At 40.9% G+C, this 17,790-nt stretch overlaps 3 protein-coding genes across 3 annotated transcripts in view; 2 read left to right on the top strand and 1 right to left on the bottom strand.

Moving 5' to 3' along the window:
- Positions 1-14,534, top strand: part of LOC108114169 (ecdysone-induced protein 78C) — a 32,544-nt gene extending 18,010 nt beyond the window's left edge. Inside the window, exons 5-7 of the mRNA XM_017224963.2 lie at positions 11,083-11,717; positions 11,776-12,051; positions 13,419-14,534. Of these exons, the coding sequence (XP_017080452.2) occupies positions 11,083-11,717; positions 11,776-12,051; positions 13,419-13,796 (1,289 nt within the window). The 3' untranslated portion in view covers positions 13,797-14,534. The remainder of the gene's footprint in view (positions 1-11,082; positions 11,718-11,775; positions 12,052-13,418) is intronic.
- On the top strand, positions 5,960-6,534 carry LOC121530018 (chitin-binding domain protein cbd-1). Its single transcript, XM_041818342.1, has 2 exons — positions 5,960-5,969; positions 6,032-6,534. Exons 1-2 carry the CDS (start codon positions 5,960-5,962, stop codon positions 6,532-6,534), a joined length of 513 nt encoding a protein of 170 aa, XP_041674276.1.
- A 1,671-nt stretch (positions 14,535-16,205) lies between the features above and the next one.
- LOC108114172 (inositol monophosphatase 1) lies at positions 16,206-17,620 on the bottom strand. Its single transcript, XM_017224967.2, has 4 exons — positions 17,434-17,620; positions 17,222-17,355; positions 16,800-17,168; positions 16,206-16,658 (listed from the first exon to the last, which is right to left on the bottom strand). Exons 1-4 carry the CDS (start codon positions 17,500-17,502, stop codon positions 16,394-16,396), a joined length of 837 nt encoding a protein of 278 aa, XP_017080456.2. The 5' UTR covers positions 17,503-17,620; the 3' UTR covers positions 16,206-16,393.
- Between the last annotated feature and the right edge of the window lie 170 nt (positions 17,621-17,790).

Here is a 17,790-nt window from a genome sequence, read left to right as displayed (position 1 = left end):
AAACGAAGCAACGACCCAGCTGCTGGGGCGATTCACGGTGGTGTAAGGGGTGTGGTAAAGACTGAGGATAGAGCGGGGCACGTGCAGGCGGGGGCTGCCAGGCTGGGCAGGCACTCGAGGCAGACGACGACCAGGCGACGTTGCAAGGAAAGGGATTGAGTACACCGAGAGAAATTCGGTATGCTCTTTAGGTTAGGTTCGGGATAAACCAAATTTTCGATTTCTAGTCAGGGTCAATATTTTTTTTAGATTTAATTTCCATTTTAATAGAGATAAAAATACAAGCTCAACGAGGTATAACTTTCCATATTTGGACCATTTTTGGCTTTGTTACGGGCTAAATAAGATTTTTTTGGAAGGAAAATAGGGAAAACCGATTCCAACTTAGTTATAACTTAGATAATAAATAAAGTTACCCAAAACTTTCCGAGTGCAAAGGTTGCTGTAGGAACAGTGCTTGAAAAACGGAAAGCCAAAAGGATTGAGCAACCTGGGTGCCCCGGGGTAGATGGCAAGGTGGAGGAGTGCGGGGCTTGGCCAGGGGCTTATGCTGAGGAGAAGCAGTCAGGGTAAGCGGGAGGGGGGTCAGCCCAAACAGCAGGAGACGACGCACGTGAAGACGACGCAGTCAAGCACACACGCACTGCGCCGGCAAACACAATCACACAATCTCGCAGTCGCACAAACAGAGAAACACAAAGGCACACACGCTGCTGGTTGAAACAAGAACAAGTGCATTGACACTTTACAGGGCGACGGGGGAAGTGGTTGGGAAAGGGAATGGGAGGGGGAAGGGAAAGCGGACAGACGGCGGCAAGGCGACTGCAAAGGGTGAAGCACCGACAGCGCTGCATTTTGATAGCAATCCGCAAGCAGAGCAGAAGAGCCCACAAAGGGATCGACCTCAAGGCGGCAACGGCAGCCACACTAGCAACATCAGCAACATCGATGAACCCAGCAGCAACGCCAACCAACAGCTGATCGATTGACACTTGAAGAAAATTTAGATCTTTCTTAACTTTAAATTTAGGTTTTTAAACACTTTTTATCAGTTCTTTTTTATTTTTGAAAATTTTCTAAGAAGTCAGACATTTTCAAATATTTTGATTAATTCCCCGTTATTATTAGTAAGCAAAATATTTTTATCAGTTTTTTACTTACTAAATACAGTAACATAACATTTTTTTTAAACAAAGTTAGTAATCATAAATAAGAAATATTTTTTCTTCGCTAAAATACAATTTTCAAGATTAATCTTTCTTATCGAAAAATCCTTGAACTGCTTTTAAGAAAACCCAAAAATTTGTTTACTGTGCAGAAGTAAGAAACTCGAAGGGAATATATATATATATATATATATATACCGATATGGAGTCAGAACAACTTACCGAAATTTACCCCAAAAAAAAAAAGCTGAATTTCGCGTTCGTTGCACCGCCGAATCCGAATTGCTAAATGAGCTTGGTGGCTACGATGGTCAGGGGGAGAGAGAGAGCTGAGGAGGGCCACTGATTATGATATTGCAAAACAAGCAGGCGAACTCCAGGCCAGACTCTCATAATGATGACGATCGTAATCGCCTGCCCCGCTGATGACGATGACGTTGCCAAACGACGCACAGCGCAAAAAGTCAAGAATGAAATGCCCCAGCAAGAACAACGACGAAGAACGACGTTTATAGTTCAACGCACTGGTCCCCATTCCCGATTTCCCCCTTATAACCACCGATCGGTAGCCACTGGCCAGTGCCCTGAAAGGATCTGGAGGAATAGTGGTGAAAGGGGGGGAGGCGGATGGAGAACGGTGGAACCAACTGACGGGGGAAATCACTCACGCGCTTGCAACTCTCCGTCCCGGTCAATGATCGTCTGCTTCTTCATATATATATATATATATATATAGTATGTATGGAGTATCTGGGCGAGAGTGCTCCTCATAATGAAGACAACGACTCTTGTTGACTTTCATTGACAATATGGTGACGGATCTGATGTTGATCTTATTATGCTGAGACAGTAGGGGCCGTCGGACAGGAAGCTGCTGATATCGATGCCAAGCGGCGGCATCTGATTATGCCGAGATTCGAAAGGGAAGGCAATGAGTCTTACATGGGATCAGCAAATCGAGGGGCAGACTTAAGTCGCTGATCAGTAATGTGATTATATTTTCTCAGAGAAACAGTTTTGAAGATCAATTAGAAATCCCAATAAGACATTAACTTCTTTGATTTAACTTGTAATTTAATTTATATTTATCTTAATTTGAAAGCCAAAAACTAACTTTGAAATATATTTATTAGCTTCGGACTGTTAATGATTAATAATTGACAGCATTTATAATTTAATTAGCAAGCAAGGCTTGTGAAATTTTTGAAAAGTTTTAATCAATCATTGAAAATTGCATTTTAAACTTTCAAAAAATAATCATCAAACATTAAAATTATCAAAAAAAGCTTACAAAAATTCTTAAAAATATATAAATTAAAAATGTTGTTCATGCTGATTTATGTAGTTTCTTCTCCTTAAACACTTTCTAGAAATCAGACATCCATTCTCAGAATTTCATCATACTAGATAAACTATGTTAAGCTCTTAAGCATACCTTTCTTTGTTATTTTTTTTAATAGTTCTGAAAGTTGAAAGTTTAAAAGCAGAAATAAATCAATAGTAAACCTCTTGTTAGTATAACTTCAAGTTAATAGTTTTTCTCACTCAACTAGTTAGCTTCCGAGTTAAGTGATCAATCCACCTAGAGATGATTACCGACTATTTTGATCCATATCTCTGGTGTTTTGATAGCTTCAGACACTCCCGGCAGCTTCTGCAGATGAAAGCGCCCACGAAACGCCTGCCGTTCCACTTGGCTCGCGATCATTGATCTTACCTACTTGGCGCTGTTAATTCGTATTATTAATTCAATCAATCACGGGGTTCGAATTCGATTGGATTGCCTGATTCTTGCCTGGCTGCCAGCAGCTGCTGCCCTAACGATCGATCACCCGGCACCAGTCGACGATCAACGGATCTGTTTGGGAGCGTTGATCTCATCTTCTGAATGTATCTGTATCTGTGGCTCTTTCAGTACTTAAGTATCCGTTTCATAGATAGATGCGTGTGTCTTTGGCATTTCACAAATGTGGCGGCGTTCTAGTTTTGCCCTGTCGATTCGCATTTTTGTCTTGTCGGCCTGACGTTTTGCCTTTTGGCTAATTTAATTGTTTGTTTTTTTCATTAGGTTTTAGGTTTTTCATTCCCTCAAACAGATAGATGGGATCCGAAGGCTTTTGATTTGGTTTTAGTTTTTGTTTTCTTTAGTTCATTGAAACATTTATAGCACAAACGCGCGCTCGCTGGGCTGGCATTTAATTCGCTAATTGCTAATGCGCCCGCCGCTTATCAAATTGGAGCATCAGAACCTATTTTTCCTCTTCTCTTCTTTTTTTTTCGGCTGTCTGACTTTTTTGTTGTTTGTTTGTTTGTTTGGTTTTTTGCCTTTGTTTTAATTTAGCCGCACATTTTAGTACAAATATTTGATAAGGCCCCTACAAAATCGCACGTCTTGGGGCGATAATTCATTGGCATTACTCATACGCCGAGTTGCTCTCTCAACTTGTTTGGCCGCTTTGGGGTTTTACAGTTAGACTGGCTTCCGGCAGTTAAACGCTCTTTTGATTCAGGCCGCTTTAATTTTGAATTTTGCATGCCTAATTCGAGGCTGGAATTCATTTTCGATTCTGACGCAGCAGCCCATATAAATGCGGTTTAAGAAAATGCTTTTTCGGGCAAGTTCAAAATACGTTTAATGATGTGGTAATTCCACGGAATCTACACTGCGCAGAATTCATTTAATGCGGCTGCAGTTTAGCGCTTTTCATTCCGCGCGCTTTCAATTTTTTTGCACATTTTTCCTGACCGTAATCTCGATTCTATAATGCGGTTTCTTTTTTAATGCCAAATGATTTTTCGAGCAGGTTCAAAATACTCTTAATGATATTGTAAATCGACTGGAAAAGCACTGAAAGAAATGCTGTTAAATTGGGTTTCTGCTAAAAACTTTAAGTTTTAAGCAGTGACTTTCAAACTGTAACATTAAAAGAACTTTCAAACATGAAAAATTCTTTCAATTTCTGTTAAACTTTAAACTTTTCCTGCTCTTTTTCTTTCTTTTAAAAAACCAATTTCTTTTATATATTCATAAAAATTTCTTTCAGTGCCTTTATATTTTTGGTTTTTGGCAGTTTGCTAACGATAATCTGCGCTAAGCTGCTGGCTAATTGAAATGTTTATGGCCGGACGTGAAGCGCGCCAGTTATTACAGATTTCTGATGAAGCCTTGTCGCTGGTAATTTATCTAAATTTCTACCCATTAAATGGTTATTTTCTGGCTTCGATCTAGCCACTCTATCAGCGAGAGTCCAACCACCCAAGATTCTCTCAGCTCTTTTATCTAATTAGGTAGTCAAAACAAAAAAAAAAAAAAAAGAAAAAAAAGAGAACGCTATATAAACTGTGTCACTAAACAAAAATCCGGGTTGGTAAAGGGGGGTAAGGGGGACTCCGAAGAGAACTCAACTTTGCCCAGAGAATTGTGTCAAATAGATAAAAACAGAAAAAAGAAAAACGATGCCAGCGGCAACGACTGCGACAGCGAAGATAATAATGATGATGATGACGATGATGGTTATATCGTTATAACGATGGCTGCTGCCACAGATGTATGGCAAAGACGAAGGCGTCGGGGCAGCCACTCCTTTTCAGCACTATAATTATAACCCCGATTCTCGGCTTTATGGGAGAAAACTGGCCCCGAAAATTGTGGAGCATTTGAATAATTTTACAAGAATGCAATCAACATGAAAACAGAATGTTAAAGGCAGTAAGAGATTGTCAAAAAAAAAGTAGGCGGTGGCTTTTGTTGATTTAAATGGCACCCGAAAAAGTCCAAGAGAACGATGGGATGGAAGAATTCAGGGGGAATCGCGCTGGCTATATGGACAACTATTCAAATTGAGGTCATTCATCTCGCTTCGTTGAGCGCGCTTAAGTGAATTATGTATACCTACATAGATATATAGATATAGATATATACATATATAGATAGATATATGTGAGTGGTCGCTGTGGGGAACTCTGGGTTTGGGGATTTTGAAGGCGGGTCAGCAACTTAGATGAGCATGTGAATGGAAGGCAGAGCCAAAAGACACAACAACCTTTTGTCGCTTTTATAGACGGCCAGGGGTGGATTCCATTTACACTTCAGGGAAAGCCTTTCTCCAAAAAATCTCCGCTAATTGCCCGCAATTTGCCATTGGAATCTGTCAAACACCCGCTGTCAATCTGATTGATTGACTTGAGATCGACGCCCTCCGTTCAGGATTTGCATAAATATTTAGCCATCGCTTTTTTTTTCTTTTTTGGTATTTTTGATATTATTCCCCCGTTCTCCATCGGAGACGGAGTCGGAGTCGGAGTCGATTTAGTTTCGTTTCGTATCGTTTCGCTTGGCTTTATTTGATTTTCTTATGGGAGTAGGTCAGTTCAAAATTTGCATATATGGCCGCTCTGCTGGCTGCCTTTGATTTCTCGCTCGATTTTTTATTCATATTCTGACTGTTTGCCCTGCCCCAAAAACGTAAAATGTGCGAACACGTGCTATATGTGCATATGATGATCATGATCATGATGATGATGATGATAATGGTTATCCATCGACTTAACTTCAGTTTTATTCAGCCTAATACCATTAGCAGTGATTGGTTATAAAATAAACATTAGCTTGGACACTATCTGAAGTGGTTGGTTGGGGAGTTCCCGTGGGAGTTCCCTTGGGAGTTGGGTCAATTGCAGAGTCAATAAATGCCGTAGTTTGTCTAGCATTTATGTAACTCCAATCAAAGCCTATAAAATGCCTTGCAATTACTGCAAATAATTAGTTACAAGCCAAAGATATTGCTGAAAGCATGAAGTTGGGTAAGCACTAGAAGGATTTACTTTACATATCCTCTACCTAAGAATACCCTCGCACTTTGCAGTTCTGCTATTCCTAGGAGGACTTCTGATCCTCGAATGTTATCCTACCTATGGAGAGCTATATCCTTGCAGTGCTGATGCCATTTGCGTGTGCTCTGGTCACCAGGCTGGCGATTTGTTACCCGATTGCGATGACTGTTCTGGCTATATCCTTTGCGGCATTGGTTCTTATGAGAAAGAGAAGTGCCCAGCGGGTCAGATCTTCAGCTTAAGCTTGAATGCCTGTGCGCCTGGTCAGTGTCCGAGATCGGATGGCCAATGCTCATCCTCAAACACGCCTGGAGGAGGCGGTTCTTCTGCAATAGGAACTTGCTACGATGCAAATGTAAAATGTAGCTACCACGGAGAGAATATTCCACATCCTCAGCATTGTCAACTATTTTGCACCTGCGTGGAAAGTACTCCAGTTTTACGCCACTGCGAACGTGGCATGTGGTTTGATCGCGAAAATTTCGTTTGTGATTTCCCACAAAATGTGAAAAATTGCCCAGCCAATCGGGACTAATTCTTATTCTATATAACTTATAACTCTTTGAAAGTATTTTTAATAACCATCACATTCATAGCTGCCTCTTCAAGACACATTGCTATTGGAATCGGGGCAAAATCAAATCAAATAAATATATGTCATGGCAAATCGAAGTGAGGCAAAGTTAATTTGAACGGTCATTAAACTGCAATTGTCCTCATGAATAGGCAGCGGCGAATAGGCAAAAATCCAACGAGCAGCGCCCAACAGCATGGCGATAATTTACGCAAATTGCTTGACACAATTTTCCAGTTTTTTTTTGAGCTTGTTATTGTTGCTACCGCTTATGTTGTTGTAGTTGTTGCTGTTGCCTGGGGCGTGTGGGCGGTTGCTGCGTGCGAAATACCCTTGTTGTTGTTGTTGCTTTAGCCAACTAGCAGAAGAGAAAAAGCAACAAATTTAGCACGCAACTAACAATTTTAGCTGTTCCAGATAGAGCGACACTCGCTCACTCGCCGACTGGCTGACTGGCTGACTGGCACACCCAGGTGCATATGAAAACAAACAAAAGAAGCTTCAAAAGTAATGTTTAGTTTTGTGCACGCCACGAAAAAAAAAAAGAAATGCATACACTTTTACCCAGTCATTCCGGGAAAATTGGAGTTGAATTGGGTTAACTTTTATGGGGTCTATCAGCTTGGATAAGGAAAAGGGTTTCAAAGAACTCTCTGGCTAACTTGGCTTAGTCTATAAAATGTCTAAATAAATATTTAAGATTATAACTTGTCATATTAGAAAATACAATCATAATCCTTTAGTACTTGTTATTTAAATAGAAGAAACTATTATTTAAACCTTAAATTTAAGGTAAAACTACTCACGGGGAATCACACTAAAGAAATTCAATCTTTAAAGACATTTCTTCATCATTTTTCGGAAGAGTAAGTTTCTTAAGCAAATTAAAGTTATACTTAACTACTTTTTAATCCAGAAAATATATTCCCAACACCCAGTTAGGGTATTTTAAGTAGCTATCTTTAGGGGTCTGCTCTGTGGCCCAGCAAACAAACAACAAACTTTCACCCGGCAGTAAGCCGCAGCATTTTGGACAATTTCGTAACTGGGTAAACACACATAGCCCCGCACACACACACAGCCCCAAACACACACACACATATACATACACTCAGGCAGTCATGCAAATGTAGAGTGCATAAAGTGCAGCCAGCAGCGACAGGTGAACGAACGACCTCAAACGAGGTCACCAAATGGGTGGCAGGGGGTTATGGCTAGGAAGTTGAGGAGCGGGACGGGGCCATTCATGCGCACGATAAAGCCGAAAAAATATCAAACTATATATATATATATATATATAATGTATATATCCGTGTCTGTGCATGTGTTACTGGAGCACGGAGCTCGGTGCTTTGGCAGTTGGATGTTGCCTGTTGGCAGTTGGCATTTTGGCCCTCTTCGCATGCTAATGGCCCGCTTTTGGTCCGAAAAGCGACGAAAGACTACGACCAAAAGTTGAGCAGGAAAAAAAAAAAGAAAATCAAGCTAAATGCGGGCAACATTTGGCCACTTTACGAGGCGATGCTGCCGCTGCCGCTGCTCGCACTTCTTTCTGCTGCCTCAGATTTCGGTGACCTAAATCCTTTTTTGCCCCGGCCAGAAGTGGGAGCTCAGCTTAGCGAGAAACCCCACCCCCTCAGCTTTGTGCACTAGAAAAAAAAGTGGACCTTATTTAGAAAAGATTTTAGATTTTAGTTAAGATTTTTTCAACAGGAAACCTCATTTTGAGCCATAAGATTGAAAAACTTAACTCTAAGATTTCAGACATCAAATTCATTTTCCCAAGTGTGCTTCTGCCTGAGAATCTGGCCTAAACGAGTTTTTCCGACCCCTTCTCGCTTGCCACTTCTCACTCTTCAACTCCCCAGTCCCCTTCCCTTTACCCTGGTCGTCATTTGGCTGCACTAAATCACTTAAGATGCTTTTAGCTGGGAAAAAAAAAAGTTCGAGCTTAGGCCAGCAACGCTCTGCTTATTTATGTGGGCTCCCCAACTTGGCCCGAAGCGTGTGTAATGGATGGTGTTGACCTGGTCTCAATGGGAACTGCTCCGTGGGTGGTGACAGGTGACAGGCGAGATGTGCGATGTGCGATGGGAGCTACGAGAGGGACCATGTGCATGTCCAGGTTTCCAGATTCAGGTCCAGGTCGATTGAATAAATAATGATGGGGATTATGTGCTGGGGGGGGCCATTCAGTGGGCTGACTTGTGCTCCCAATTCCGCAACGATAGATACTTCAATTCCCATTCCATTATGGCTGAAGCATCCAATGATCTGCTCCACTTCACGACGTCTTGAAGCCTGGTGAAATCTGCAAAATCAATAAGGCCCTCGGTTGCTAATTGAAAACACCTTAGAACAAACAGAGCAAGAACGAAAAAAGTGCCCGCCATGAGCAATTAGCGTTTATATCGAAGGTGGGAGCAGCAGCCTCAAAAGCCCAATGTCCAAGTGTATTATGCATGACTATATGGGGGTGCTACTGTTGTTGTTGTTGTTGTTGTTATTATTGTTATGTGTGTGGCGAATTATGGCATAATTAATTTACGAGCTGTGACAATTAACGCCAACGAGACGATTTATGATCAACGCTCTTCGGTGGGCGGTGAAAAGCGTGACTCGAGCACAATGAGAACTTAGAAAACCTAGAGTTAAGAGCATGACAAGGCTGGAACTGAAACCTCGTCTGGCCCGCGGTCGTAATGGGATCATATTGCCGCCAAACAAAGGTCAGGGCAGCTCTCTAGCTCAGGGTCTTCCAAAGCTGCTAAAACTATCACTGATATGGGTCATCATTTCGGAGCTTACCTTATCAAATTAGAACGTTTGGCTTGCCAAATCAGCATGACTTTTAGGAATATTATTCAAATTATTTTAACAATAGATCTAACTACAATGATAACCAAAACCAAAACTGATTAGGAATAATGATAAAGCTTATCCCAAATGGAAGTATTAAGTACGCAAGTCTGACTTCTTTCCATTCATTTCTCTCTGTGTGGTACTAATGACCTTTTCGACCCTCGACAACAGCACAGCTGCCATGTTTTGGTGTGTCAGATATGGGTCAGTGTGTTGGCCATCTTTCACTTGGCCAGATTGCGTTCATAGACTTTTTGTTGACCATGCTTTGCGTGCAAAAGACTTTTCCGGCATCGCCTGTCTACGCTGCGTATGCGCAATGCATGCGAAATTTCTTTTTTACTTTTGGATTTGGTTTTTTGGTTTTTCTGTATTTTATGTTTGTTATTTGATTTGATGGGATGTTTTACGATGTTGACAGGCCGAAATGCTGACGCATAGTAAGAGCGAAAAGGGGGGCTTTCGTCATTAGTGTTGTTATTGTGGCCGCTTGTTTGGAAACCGCCGGCGGCGACTACCGCCAGACCACAATAACAACGAAGTCGAAGAAATACCCGTACATAAGGCACATATATGGCAAGAGGAAAAACAAAAACACAGCGGCAACGAAATCACTTGCCTCCGTTTTCATATTGAGCACAGTGGGTCAATGTCCCACTGATAAAGTGAACACTAAAAGCCGGCAACTGGAGCAGCTGCGTCTGTTTCTTGTGTTTCTTTTTTTGTTGGTTTTGTTTTTGTTTGTTTGTCTGCTGGTTTTTTGGGCAGCCAAATGCGATTTTAATTAATAAAATATGTGTTTTGTCTCTGGTTGCACAAAGCAAAATTTCACATTGTGCAATTTTCACAGACGGGCAGATAGAAACGAAACCGAGAAATGCCAAAAAGCAAACCTCTGGCTAATGAACACTTCAAACGATGAGCGAAAATTGAAATTAATTATTTTTCCCCTCGACAGAATGTATCGCATTTCGACAAGCCAAAAAATAAAATCTTGTAGGACACGCAAATTTTCTAGTTGATAGCACAAAAATGTTGGCAATTTTCTTTCACAGATACTCGACAAGTGTAGCCACAAGTGTGTGACGCATTTATAAGATTTATGCGTGTGCCAGTTTTTCCTATTTCCCAACTAAATACAATGTATATATCATCACTCTTGGTTTCAGCTATTTAATTGTGTATTTTGTAGGGAACTTGTTTACGAGTTGAAATAGTCAGGTGACTAATAAGATACATGCTAGAAAAAGAAAACACGCACTATTTTATAGGTTTAGTTTTCTGTTCGAAAATTAAATGGAATTGTAAAATTCATATGCGGTTTTTGGTGCATACTTTTGGGGCGGAGCATTAAATATTTCTGGAAATAAATTGCTTTTATTTTCCATCATGTTTTTGCTTAAATATGTTTAATTAATTAAGGGAAATTGAAAATGGAGAAGTTGAAATGCATAATTGAAAACAGGAATATTAAGTGAGTTCGTCATGGGGATGATAAATATTACAAAATTTAAATTAACTACGAAACTAAATACTGCAACTTGTCTATTTAAAAAGGCAACTTACTGCTGACGTATTTAACTTGTTAGAGAGCAATTAACTAACTAACTAATTACCCTATGTATCTCTTTTCTTTCACCCTTACAGCTGTACGTTATGGTCGCGTTCCCAAGCGTTCCCGTGAGCTGAACGGAGCAGCAGCCGCCGCCTCCGCCGCCGCAGGCGCTTCTTCCTCCCTCAATGTGGATGAGACAACCAGCAACACTCTTCACCCGAATCAACTACAGCAGCAGCAACATCTCTTGCAACAACAGCAGCAACATCAACAACAGCAGCAACATCAGCAACTGCAACAGCAACCGCATGTTAGCGGCGTCAGAGTGAAGACACCGAGTACTCCACAAACGCCACAAATGTGTTCGATCGCCTCCTCGCCATCGGAGCTGGGCGGTTGCAATAGTGCCAATAACAATAATAATAACAATAACAATAGCACCGGTAATGCCAGCGGTGGCAGCGGCGTAAGCGTCGGTGTTGTTGTTGTGGGCGGACACCAGCAACTAGTGGGCGGTAACATGGTGGGCGTGGGCATGGGCACAGATCTGGGCGGTGCCCATCATCAGGTGGGAATGTGCCACGATGGACTGGCTGGTTCGGCCAACGAGCTGACCGTCTACGATGTTATTATGTGCGTTTCGCAGGCACATCGCCTGAACTGCTCCTACACGGAGGAACTGACCAGGGAGCTTATGCGTCGCCCCGTGACGGTGCCACAAAATGGGGTAAGTAAGGAAAATATATACATATGAATACATTTCCTAATCCACTTTCTTGCCACAGATTGCCAGCACAGTGGCAGAGAGTCTGGAGTTCCAGAAGATCTGGCTGTGGCAACAGTTCTCGGCCAGGGTGACGCCCGGCGTGCAGCGGATTGTGGAGTTTGCGAAACGCGTACCTGGCTTCTGTGATTTCACCCAAGACGACCAGCTCATACTCATTAAGCTGGGCTTCTTCGAGGTCTGGTTGACACACGTGGCCCGGCTGATAAATGAGGCAACGCTGACACTGGACGATGGAGCCTATCTGACGCGCCAGCAACTCGAGATTCTCTACGATGTGAGTAATTTTTTGAAAATTAAGTATACGTAATAAAGGAAATAAATCGGAAAATGGGTACAGATCAGAGAACGTCAAGGGTGTCTTTTTTCGGCACCCGAATCACACTCATAAATTTCGAGTGTGTGCCGCACTCATGAACAGAAACAAAAGAGCACACACCCGAGTGCACAGATCGGTTTGTGCGTTTTGGGTGTTTGCGTTTTTGACACCCGCTCAATTTTAGGCACATGAGTCTAATGCACAGACACCCTAAACACTCATAGCAAATGAAGCGAGTGTCTGAGACACCCATGATTTTTGGGAAAGTGAGTCGGGTGTCTTGAAAGTGAGTCGAGTGTCTCGAGATGAGTCGAGTGTCTCGAGATGAGTCGTGTGTCTTGAAATGAGTCGGGTGTTTCGGGTGTCTTCGACTGATCTGTGTGTTTCGGGTGTCTTCAGCTGTATTGCATGAGCAGGTCATTGAGGGTTGACCGAATAATTTTACATAAAAGGAAGGAAGGAAATCCCAATAATTAAACATAAATATAGCCCCTTAAAAATCAGAAAATAATTTGTTTTCCGTTTGGATTCATTTTAATCTTAGAAAAGTGTATTTGTAATAATAAAAATTATTGCCGTCTTCAGTAACTAATATTAGACAATAAGAGTTTGTAATCATTACAAGTAATTAATCTTCAATGACAAAGTCTTAAAAAACGCAAAAAAAAAAAAAAACTGGCATTGCATCAAGAATACATATAAGAATACAGCTCATAAGTCAATTTCACTGCGAATAGCAGGTAGATAACCTGGCACGGAAAATCCCAAAATATTTGGCCTGTTTTAAGGGACCATTATTGGAATTTCCTTCCTTCCTTTCATGTAAAATTATTCGGTTAACCCTCAATGACCTGCTCATGCAATACAACTGAAGACACCCGGAACACTCAGATCAGTCGAAGACACCCGAAACACCCGACTCATTTCAAGACACACGACTCATCTCGAGACACTCGACTCATCTCGAGACACTCGACTCACTTTCAAGACACCCGACTCACTTTCCCAAAAATCATGGGTGCCTCAGACACTCGCTTCATTTGCTATGAGTGTTTAGGGTGTCTGTGCATTAGACTCATGTGCCTAAAATTGAGCGGGTGTCAAAAACGCAAACACTCATAACGCACAATCCGATTTGTGCACATTCAAAATGTGCTGTGCAAGACACTCACCCTTATTTTAGGGTGCCGATCACACTCTGAGTCCCGAAAAGGCACATATGATTCGAGTGCACTCATTGTATGGGTGTACCCTTGCCGTTCTCTGGTACAGATGTTTTTCAAAACTAATTTAAATTAATTTTTTTTCCTTTTTTAACTTTACAGTCTGACTTTGTTAACGCCTTGCTGAACTTTGCCAACACACTGAACGCCTATGGACTGAGTGACACCGAGATCGGGCTCTTCTCGGCCATGGTGCTGCTGGCCTCCGATCGAGCTGGACTGAGTGAGCCCAAAGTGATCGGCAGGGCCAGGGAACTGGTGGCCGAGGCATTGCGCGTCCAGATCCTGCGTTCGCGGGCAGGATCACCGCAGGCACTGCAACTAATGCCAGCGCTGGAGGCCAAGATACCCGAGCTTAGGTCCCTGGGGGCCAAGCACTTCTCACACCTAGACTGGCTGCGGATGAACTGGACCAAGCTGCGCCTACCGCCCCTCTTCGCCGAGATCTTCGACATCCCGAAGGCCGATGACGAGCTGTAGGATGGGGGATCCAAGCGATTCCAGGGCCGTGCAAAGCAAACCGCAACAAACAAAAAAAAGAAAAGTTATTCTATCACTTGTAGGCTTAAGCAACGTAGCTATAGAAAGAAAGATGGGGGGGCCGGAGATCAGATACACGTCTACTCAGCATTACTGGAGATAGTTCACTAAGCCTATATGCATATTACACTATAAACTAGCAGTGTTAGAGCGACTAGGACTCCCCGCTGAACATATCCATGCGCAAACATAAATTATTTATTTCATTGTTGACTCATCAAGCTCCCACTCCGAGACACCACATCACATCACCACCAGCACTCCTAACCAAAATTGAAAACAAAAAAAAAATGAAAAAGGAAAATTCACCATTGGCCAGATATCCAAGGCATCTATTTAGAACTCGACTGAAGAGCGAGCGTTAAAGTTCGATAAATACTGGTTTTTTAAATAATATTAACTACTATAAACGATATCGGATATATGTGTACGTTACATCTAGAGATACGGACCTAGCGTAGTCGAAAAGCAAAAAGACCCACTTCGTTTGCTTGCAAAAGTTGGAGAGATCCCATACGATATAATATATATACATATTCAAAATGATAAATGATAAATGATAAATGATAAATCATTAATGATAAATCTAAATCCTAGTTTAAACCATTTCGAATTGAAGATCGATGCGTTTATTGTATCTGCGTGTAAATAAATTTAAATTAATTTTTTAACATTAAATCGCTGCGACTTGATTATTTTTAAATCAAAACAAAAAACCTCCCCCCACACACTACACCCACTGAGTTGTCCGTTGATCCTTACGAGACTTTGCGGCAACAACCACCTCCATTGAAAGTGTTCAGTTTCTCACTTAAGATCAGACATTTGACATCTTACGATTAAGATCCTTGGGTTAGAGACCATCTAAGTTAAGTGCTTTAAGGCTTCATTTGTATAACTCGGAACAATCAAATTGTTTGATCAATTTTTGAATAGATTGGTGCTAAATTTGTGTGTTAAGTTTACATGGAAAAAAACGAAAGCGAAGAAAACCAACAGACAGACGAACAAAATGAAAAGATTATATATATATATTTAAACCTATCTATATATCAAATACATGTATGTAAAAATCAAAAAGGATTCTTCTCTAAAAGCTCTTCATTGATTGTTGAATTTATATAGAAAATTTTGTAAATTTTATTAGTGTGACAAAGGAAAATATTAAATGTAGAGGCAGCTGCTATCGACCTTGCGGCTGCCGTTTTATGCTCCATGTGTACCTTTCGCTTATTGAACTAGAATATCGAAATCAATATAGATCTATATACATCAATTTATAGACTACGATTCGCAATATCTTAGAAGACACGCAACTTACAATGCTAGCAATTCTTTATCCCTATATCTTTTAACAACCTCTCCTCCGCCACAACCTACACATATATATTTTCGATCCACACACAAATCCCAATAAATAAAAAAAAAACTGTGTTAATTTTTGTAAACCAGTGCGCATAATGGAACCTTGTGAATGTAGCATTAAAAAAGAACAAAAACAAGAACAGATTTTTAATTACATTATTAACTTATACCTAACTACTATATACAGATATATAATAAATATATAGATACAATTTTTTACCTACTGTAGCTTTGATTACATTTTTCAATGATGTGTCAAATTTTAAATGGTATTACCGATAGTCCAAGAAATACTCAACAACTACAGCAGAACAAGAACAACAAGAAGGCCGACTTCCTACGATCATGGCTTATTACGTGTCCACTAATCGCTCTACTCGAATACAGTGCAAAGATCCAACCCAGATATATACACTATATATCATATATCAATATGCAAGACATTGCTTAGCTGTTCCATAATCCATAACACCCCTTAACAACCCGAAGATGAGTCGGTAGTTCGACCTTGCAATGCCCCTGTACTGTCTCTGTACTATCTAAAAGTCCATTTTCCGTAGATCCCACGATAGATGTGGTCTGTGGTGAAGCCAACCCCATTCATTCCCTTTCACAGTACAGGGCATTCAGAGTTATCAGATATGTGGCCAGCTCGCTTTACTAACTTACTAAGAAATAGAACAAAAAACCATATACATAACACTAAGCCGGAAAACAAAATATATAAAAAATAAACAAAAGACGATAAGAACACTGCGAAAACTAATTAGAAAGCGAAATACATACGCAGATTGTAATAAAATTACAGAAAAACAAACAAACAAACGTCTTTCAATGATTTGATAAAGTTGTGGAAAAGAGTGGAGATTTATCAGGGGGTAGGAAACTATTTTGCCAGCAGAGAGATAAGTTTAAAATTGCAATCAAATTTTAAGATAATCAAACTAGATGTTTACAAAAACAAAATCAAGCATGAAACTGCTATTTTAGTTTACACAAAACAATTTATTTGGAATATCCATGACTAGGCGTATTCACTTATTTGGTTAGGTACATGGTCGGTATTTTTAAAATGCTTTTAGTTTTTTTAGGTCGGAATGGAGTTATATAGATCCATTGTTTAAGTCGCTATAGGTACATCAAATGCCAGTTTTTAAGAATTTTTTATAAGCCTAATCATCTCTAGGTAACGGATAGAACTGCGTCAGCACTTTGGTGATTTCCTGCGCCAATTGAGGAGTGGCTGCTGCCAGAACCCTTCGTGACATAATGTCAAAATCTCCGCCAGCAGGATCTATGACCACTCCGCCAGCCTCACGAACAATCAAGTCTCCGGCACAAACATCCCAAGCATGGATGCCAAACTCATAGTTGGCATCGGCGGCTCCCAGAGCAACCATAGACATGTTAAGGGCAGCAGAACCCAGAACTCGTAATCTGAAAGATATAATTGTAGTTAGTTTTTCAGTAAACAAAAGTTTAGGTGATATTATTGAACACCTTTCAAGGTTATAGCCAATGTTATTGCCAAGCTTATAGCCCATTTTTAAAAACATATTGTAAAAGTTAATTACTTACCCATGCGCTTTTTTGGCCATCTTCTCAAAGTTCTCGTTGACGACTTTCATCTTAGCCTCGTCCCGTGTAGTTCCAAATTCACTGGTGATCAGTGCCTTGCCCAGTTCCTTCTGACCACTCACGTGGATCCTCTTCCCATTGTAGAAGGCTCCATGTCCTCGTCTTGCGGTGAAGCGCTGCTCCAAGATGGGATTGTAGACCAGACCCAACTCAGTGACCTTGTTCACCTTCAGACCCACCGAAATGCACGAGTGGGGAAAGGCGTGTACAAAGTTCATGGTCCCGTCTACAGGATCTATGATCCACGTGGGATCATCAGTCAGTTTTTTAACTCCCTCCGCACCGCTGCTTTCCTCTTCCCCAATAAATCTGTAATACAACAAATTTTTAAAAAATTCTGGTAAAATCTCAATCAAACTTACTTGTGATCCGGAAAATGCCGGCGAATACCATCCATCAGCAGTTGTTCTACGTCCTTGTCGGTCTGAGTCACCAGATCAATGTCATTGCTTTTGCACACAAAATCCTGACGGGTTTCATTGTTGCGAGCGATCAGCTGGGAATATTATCAGGAAAAAAGGGAAAATTCCATAAGGCTTCATAACACTCGATTGCTTTTCCGTTGATTAATTACCCTTCCAGCTTCCGAGACCAGATTGCTGACCACCTCGAAGCACTTTTCCAAATCCACACTGTCTCCCATTTTGCAGAGGTGTTGCCTCTGCGATTTCTGGATTTGCAATGAACCGCTAACAAATCCAAAAGTATCAAGTTTTAATTCAATTATACTATTATCAACAAAGTGACCGAGACGCGCAACTGTTCTAAAGTTCTAATCAGCTTGGGGAAATACTAATAAAATACTAGATAACTATTCTGATTGGAGAACATTACAATTATTCTACAGGTAGTCCAGGAATCATATTATACTAAAATTTTTATATTAAAGTCTTGCTTTTCGTTTCTTTAAGATTATTTTACGTTTTAATAA

The sequence above is a fragment of the Drosophila eugracilis genome, unplaced genomic scaffold (assembly GCF_018153835.1).
Source record: "Drosophila eugracilis isolate 14026-0451.02 unplaced genomic scaffold, ASM1815383v1 contig_2154, whole genome shotgun sequence".
Lineage (NCBI taxonomy): Eukaryota > Metazoa > Arthropoda > Insecta > Diptera > Drosophilidae > Drosophila > Drosophila eugracilis.
This window is presented reverse-complemented; position numbering and strand designations above follow the sequence as displayed.